Source organism: Emiliania huxleyi (genome assembly GCF_000372725.1).
Source record: "Emiliania huxleyi CCMP1516 unplaced genomic scaffold EMIHUscaffold_224, whole genome shotgun sequence".
NCBI lineage: Eukaryota > Haptophyta > Isochrysidales > Noelaerhabdaceae > Emiliania > Emiliania huxleyi.
In genome coordinates, this window is record NW_005200385.1 from 90,007 (window position 1) to 96,934 (window position 6,928).

General features: G+C 67.1%; 1 protein-coding gene across 1 annotated transcript; it reads right to left on the reverse strand.

The window, feature by feature from the left end:
- Positions 1–323: 323 nt before the first annotated feature.
- Positions 324–3,963, reverse strand: EMIHUDRAFT_235704 (hypothetical protein; the record flags this gene model as incomplete). The annotated part of the gene is made up of 6 exons (XM_005779864.1): positions 324–697; positions 1,442–1,554; positions 1,691–1,884; positions 2,465–2,569; positions 3,220–3,687; positions 3,838–3,963. Coding segments are annotated over 6 exons (1,380 nt in total), but the record flags the coding sequence as incomplete, so codon positions are not given.
- Positions 3,964–6,928: the final 2,965 nt, after the last annotated feature.

The window sequence follows — 6,928 nt, forward strand, 5'->3', positions numbered from 1 at the left end:
GAGGAGGAGGAGGGGGGGGTGGCGGAGGAGGAGGAGGAGGAGGCGGAGGAGGGGAGAGGCGCCTCCGCCGCCGCAGCGGAGGCCGCCTGCGCCGCCGCAGTCGCCGCTTGCGCCTCCGCCTCCGCCTCTGCCTCCGCCGCCGCCGCGGCCTCCGCCGCCGCCGCCTCCGCCGCCGCCGCTGCCGCCGCCGCCGCCTCGGCTGCCATCTCCGCCTCTGCCCCCTCCTCCGCCTCAGCCGCCTCCTCTGCTGCCGGCAGGCCGACGTTGGAGTGGCGCCGGAAGCCAACCGGCCTCTGCCAGCCGCCGAAGAGAGAGCACTTCACCCGGTTGGCCGTCGCGTGGCCGGTGGTCCTCGGGTTCAGCTTGAGAACCACGTCGCACGGCGCCTCCACGCGGCAGCGCTCGAGCTCCAAGTGGCCGCCGCGGCTTATCACGCCGGTGCGCGTGTTGTCGAAGACGCACTCGACGGCGCGCAGCTCCGCGCCGTCGTGCAGCATCGCGGCGGACAGGGCGTTTCGCACCGAGCACGACTCGAGCCGCAGCGCCGCGCCGGGGCGCACGGTGACCGCGGTCACGGCGCGGGACTTGCGCGAGGAGGCGATGCTGCAGCCTCGCAGCGTCCACGTGCCAGTGTGCACGACGACTGCCTCGTCACGGAAGTGCGAGATGGCCAGCCCCTCGACGAGCCCGCCCTCGCCTAGGGGGAGATCTGGGGAGATACGGGGGAGATCGTGCGAGATGGCGAGCCCCTAGACGAGCCCGCCCTCGCCTAGGGGGAGATCTGGGGAGATACGGGGGAGATCGTGCGAGATGGCCAGCCCCTCGACGAGCCCGCCCTCGCCTAGGGGGAGATCTGGGGAGATACGGGGGAGATCGTGCGAGATGGCCAGCCCCTCGACGAGCCCGCCCTCGCCTAGGGGGAGATCTGGGGAGATACGGGGGAGATCGTGCGAGATGGCCAGCCCCTCGACGAGCCCGCCCTCGCCTAGGGGGAGATCTGGGGAGATACGGGGGAGATCGTGCGAGATGGCCAGCCCCTCGACGAGCCCGCCCTCGCCTAGGGGGAGATCTGGGGAGATACGGGGGAGATCGTGCGAGATGGCCAGCCCCTCGACGAGCCCGCCCTCGCCTAGGGGGAGATCTGGGGAGATACGGGGGAGATCGTGCGAGATGGCCAGCCCCTCGACGAGCCCGCCCTCGCCTAGGGGGAGATCTGGGGAGATACGGGGGAGATCGTGCGAGATGGCCAGCCCCTCGACGAGCCCGCCCTCGCCTAGGGGGAGATCTGGGGAGATACGGGGGAGATCGTGCGAGATGGCCAGCCCCTCGACGAGCCCGCCCTCGCCTAGGGGGAGATCTGGGGAGATACGGGGGAGATCGTGCGAGATGGCCAGCCCCTCGACGAGCCCGCCCTCGCCTAGGGGGAGATCTGGGGAGATACGGGGGAGATCGTGCGAGATGGCCAGCCCCTCGACGAGCCCGCCCTCGCCGCCGTGCAGGTGCAGGGTGCCGTCGCACAGAGCCGCGCCCGCGTCGGCGACGAGATGCACCGCCCTCGCGCATACGAGCTGAGAGTCGTGGGGACGCAGCTTGGTGCCTACAGCGGCGCGACGTACGCGCGGGCGTGTCGCGGACATGTCCGCGACGCGTCGCGGCGCCCCGCAGCTCGGCGCCGGCGCTCAGCCGCAACCGCTCGCCGGCCGGAGCGCGGGAGAGGGCGGCCGCGACGCCGAGGCAGACGCGCCCGTCGAGCGGGTCGACGACGGGCAAGTTGAGCCACGCGCTCTCAAAGAGCCGGTCCGCGTCGCGCTGGCCGCGACGCAGCCTCGCGCGCCACGAGCGGCAGACGGCCGACGCGCGCCGCAGGGAGAGGCTGCAGGCCAGCTGCGAGAGGAGGAGGAGGAGCACCTGAGGTACAACACTATCAAACTATTAGCCTAATATGTGTTGATAATTAGGTACGTTATTAGGCTAATAGTTTGATAGTGAAGGTACGGCCACAGGTGCACGTCTCCACACACACGAGGTGGTGGTCGGCTTTTTGGGCTCGGGCCGGTCCGAATACACCACTAGCAGGTGCTGGGTACCCTCACAGCCCCTCGCTACGCTCAGGGGGCGCCGCTAGGCGGCCGAGACGCAATTCGCAGCATACAGTCAGAAGGTGAGGTGGGGGGCGAGGGCCAGGGCGACCCAGCCTCGCGACACCACGTCTGGACAGACAGGAGCCCCACGGCATTCAAAGTGCAAGGCCCGGTGCGCGTGGGTGGAGCGTGTGTGTGCGAGTGTGTGTGTGTGTGTGTGTGTGTGTGTGTGTGTGTGTGTGTGTGTGTGTGTGTGTGTGTGTGCGCGAGTGTGTGTGTGCGAGTGTGTGTGCGTGTGTGTGTGTGTGTGTGTGCGAGTGTGTGTGTGTGTGTGTGTGTGTGTGTGTGTGTGTGTGTGTGTGTGTGTGTGTGTGTGCGTGCACCTCGTCGGGGAGCGAGGACAGCGTGAGCTCGTCGGGCCGGTACAGCCGAAGCCGGCCCGAGTCGCGCTGCACCCACTCGTCCCACTTAGCGGCCCAGCCCTCGTACTTGATGAGGAGCTCGGTGGTGCCTTCGAGCGGGCCGGCGCGCACCGCGGCCACCCGCGCCGCGCACCTGCGGCGGAGGGTGTGATTTCACGGTGAGAATTCGCGCTCGGCATCGCTTGAGCACTTGAGAGCACTGGATAGGGTCGATTCCGCATGGCACGGGACCCCTCGATCTACATCGCTCTCTACAACGCCCAGGCGCCTTCCGTCCCGCGCCGGATGGAGAGCTCTACAGCTCTCCAGCTCTCTACAGCGCTCTCCAGCGCTCCACAGCTCTACAGCTCTACAGCGCTCTACACACTCTACACCCTCTACACCCTCTACACCCTCCCTCTCAGCTGCGCACCACGCTCGACGGAGGTGCAGGGCGGTGGCGCGGTCGCCCTCGGCCAGGTCTGGCCCCGGGTCGCCTGCCGGGACAGTTCCGAGAAGGTTCCGACCGGGGAGGGAGGGAGAGGGAGGGAGAGAGAGAGAGAGAGAGAGAGAGAGAGAGAGAGAGAGGGGGGGGGGGGGGAGAGAGAGAGAGAGAGAGAGAGAGAGAGAGAGAGAGAGAGAGAGAGAGAGAGAGAGAGAGAGAGAGTCGCGCCGAGGCCCAGCTCCAGAGGCTTGCCGTCCTCCAGCAGCTCCTGGTAGAGGTCGCAGAGCGGCACCGACGCGTCCTCGTCGCCGTCCTCAAACAGCACCGTGAACGTCTTGTTCCCATTCACGGCCGTGACCGTGCCGCGGTACCACCGCTCCTCGTCCGAAAAGTAAACCTGCACGGCCGCCCCCTCGGCCGCCTCCGCGGGCGGCAGCTGCACCACCTTGAGCTGCCTCTCGCGCGCGTCGGCGGGAGGCAGCGCCGCCGTCTCGACTGCCGCGACGAGCCGGCGGAGTGTCGCTGCAACTGGGTCGGACCTGCGCCCCGACGCGAGGTCGTAGAGCTCGCCGTAGAGCTTGTCATACTGGCCGCGAGACCGCCAGAGGTAGGACACCGCCGCCGCCGTCAGGGAGCACAGGAGCTCCGCGAGCAAGCCGGCGAGGTCGACGGCAGACCCGGCCGCGCCCACGACCTCGTCCCGCCACTCGTCCCGCCGCCCTTTCCAGCAGGCCTCGACGTCCTCGAACGGCAGCGCCTCCTCGATGCGGACAAGGCGATAGGGTAGCGAGCCGCCGCCCGTCCAGTCGCTCATCGCGGCGGCGGCGCGGGCCGCCTCCGCCGCCACGGAAGGGGGCGGGGCGGGGCCGGCCACGAAGCGCTCGATCGAGGCGTGACGCTGCGGCCGCACCCGCGAGCCGTCAGCCTGCGCCGCCGTGCCCTGCGGCGCCTGCGGACCTGGCACCGGACCAGCGCCCGCGGCCTCTTGCGCCACCCCGTCGCTCGCGGCGTCGGATGGCCCGCTGATAGTCGACATCTGCGAGTCCAGCGAGCCAGAGACCGGAGGGGTGTGTTCGCTCTCAGCACGGGGCGCCGTGCGAAAGAATTCTTGGAGGGCCCTCTCTCACAGCGTGCGAAAGAATTTGCTGACCAGCGCAGGGCGTGACGGCGGGGGCGGCCGACGACGGCAAGGATCCACCTCCGCCACCGCCCCCCCTGACGGGCTGGAGATGGGCGATGCTGGCGATGCTGACGCTAGCTCTCCTAGCGACGCTGCGCAACCGGCTGGCCCGCACCGCTCAAACTCAGGCGGCGCGCACACGCTGGAGGAGACTGCCGCGCGCTGCCGTCGCCCCCGCCGTGGACCCTGCTCCATCGGCCAGCCCGTACGACTCCGACACGGCTGACGCGACGGCGCCGAGCGACGCCCTGCGGGCGCTAGCCCGAAGGGAGCCCGTCTCACCACCGGGAAGCCCCCCAGGGCACGCGCCGTCGCGCCGGCCGCCTCGACCGGGCGCGTGCTCGACGTCCTCTACTTGATGCGGCGGCTCGAGGACGTGTCGCCGCTGGTGTTAAGAATTCTTTGCGAGTCCAGCGAGTCCAGAGACCGGAGGGGTGTGTTCGCTCTCAGCACGGGGCGCCGTGCGAAAGTATTCTTCAACGCCAAACTTCTGATGCCATGCGTGACCTAGTAGTGTCCCCAGCTATGGGCGTGTCCACGTTGGAGCCAGGTGTGGTGTGGACGCGAGAATAGCTCCGCCGTTCATGGAGGCAACCGATGCGAGTCGACTGGTGTGTGTCGTCGTGGTTTCGTACTCGAGTATCAAGAATACTCACTCACACTTCAAACACAAGCCTGTCTCACAGCACACTGGCACGACAAGGGCGCGGACTGGCGCGGACTGGCACACACACCGGCTCACCACCGGAGCCGCCTAAGCGACTCCGTTAAGAACGGCAATGCATTCCGCACCGTGCACAATGCCGCTCTCCCCGCACGCTAGCTCGTTCACCGTCTGCCACGCCACGGCGGTGTGGAGGACGACAGACAAGCGCTGCATCTGCAGCCCGTGCCAGTTCTTGGTGGTCCATGTGACCTCGTCCAGGTGCTGAGCGTGCGAAAGTTTGTTGCTCAGCTGGTTCGCCGCCTCCCTCAGGGTGCTGCGGACCTCCTTTCCAAAGCCTCCGAAAGCCTCAAAATCAAACAAACGTAGATCGCAATCCTGCTCCCGCGCAAAACGGTTATCGCCAGGCAGCTGGAGCGGCCTCGTGGGGGCATCCTCCTCCTCCCCCTCCTCCCCCTCCTCCTCGGCCTCCTCCTCCTCCCCCGCCACCGCCGCTGCCGTCGCTCCCGACGGAGACCACTTGCCGCGCCCTTTGACCAACTTGAGCAGCCCGGTCTCCGTGTTGCCGAAACGTACATATGCCCCCTTCCAGCCGTGCGAAAGAATTTCAAAAGAATTTTACAACAAAACTACCTCGCACGACACCGGGTACGGGACTGGCACTGCAAAAGAAGCAACTACCTCGCACGACACTGGGCACGGGACTGGCGCGCACTGGCACTAACACAGGTACACCACGGGAGCCGCCTAAGCGACTCCCGCGAGGGCGGCGAGGCACTTAGCTCCGTGCACCCGCCCGCCCGCCCCCGCCACAGGCAAGCTCATTCACAATCTGCTCTGCGATTGCCGTGTGAAGAACGACCGAGATACGCTGCTTCTGCAGCCCCAGCCAATTCTTAGTGGTCCAAGTCACCTCATCAAGGTATTGAAAATAATGCACAGCCGAGGAAGAGGCATCAGAAACGACTGCAGAGGCAGTCTGGTAACGCCCGGAAGGCGAGCAAGGGACCGGGACGAGCCGAGGGCTCGCCCCGACAGGCGAAGGAAGGGACTCTGGGACCGGAGTCGGGCGGGCGCACATGAGGCGTATCCGTGTACGTACGTGGAGTACAGTGTTGTGTGTCCGTTAGCTCCGAGTAGAGGGGGCGTTCTGCAGTTAAGGGGAGACTAACCCTCGGAGACCCGTGTTTACTTTACGGCCCTTTCCCTGCGAACGCGCACCCCCGGGGCTAGGGCTCTCTAGCCCGTAACCCGATACCGATCATCCGGCCCGCTGGGTGCGCTCCTCAGCTCCCCGGCCCTGGATGTGAGGTTGATGACTGCACTCCAAGTGCTCCAAGGGCCCGCAGCGGAGCTGGGAATAGGACCGCCGCGCAAGCGGCGTGGCGTGGAGCGGTTGAGCATCCCTCCGGAAATCAGCGAGAGGGCAAGAGGTAATCTCACGCGGCGAGAGCCGGCCGTCGAGCGTGAGGGGAGGCTAAAAAAAAGAATTCTTAAAATACAAGCCTCTCTCAAAAAAGCACGATTCACACTCCCTCGCACGACACTAGGCACAGGACTGGCGCGCACTGGCACTAACGCAGGTACACACCACGGGAGCCGCCTAAGCGACTCCCGCGAGGACGGCGAGGCACTTAGCTCCGTGCACTCGACCGCCCTCGCCGCAGGCAAGCTCACACAATCTGCTCTGCGATGGCCGTGTCAAGAACGACTGAAAAGTGGTGCGGTGCGGAATACACAATCTCACCAAAGAGTGCACTGTGTGTATTTTGAAGCGGGGGGTTGCGGGGCAGTCGGCGAAGCCGGGTAATAGATATCAGGGCGTATGGGGTCAGTACGCCGACCCGCGCGGAGCCAACCTCCGCCGGGGGCTCGGCGCAACCACCGCACGAGCACGGCAGACAGGTGCGGCTGCGGAGCACGATAATGACGTCAGCGTCCCCTCCTCTGGCTCAGCCGTCTGAGCCGGCCTCTTCCATCCTCGTCAACGAGGAGAAGGCGGCGGCGGCGAGTCGACTCGGCCGTCTTTGCCTCTGGGTCGTCGACTCGGCTGAGCGGCGGGGGGCCGTCTGAGGCCGCAACGCCGCGGGCAAGCGGTGTTCGTCGCACCCGACCGACTGAGTGACATGAGAGAGAGAGAGAGAGGGGAGGGTGAGC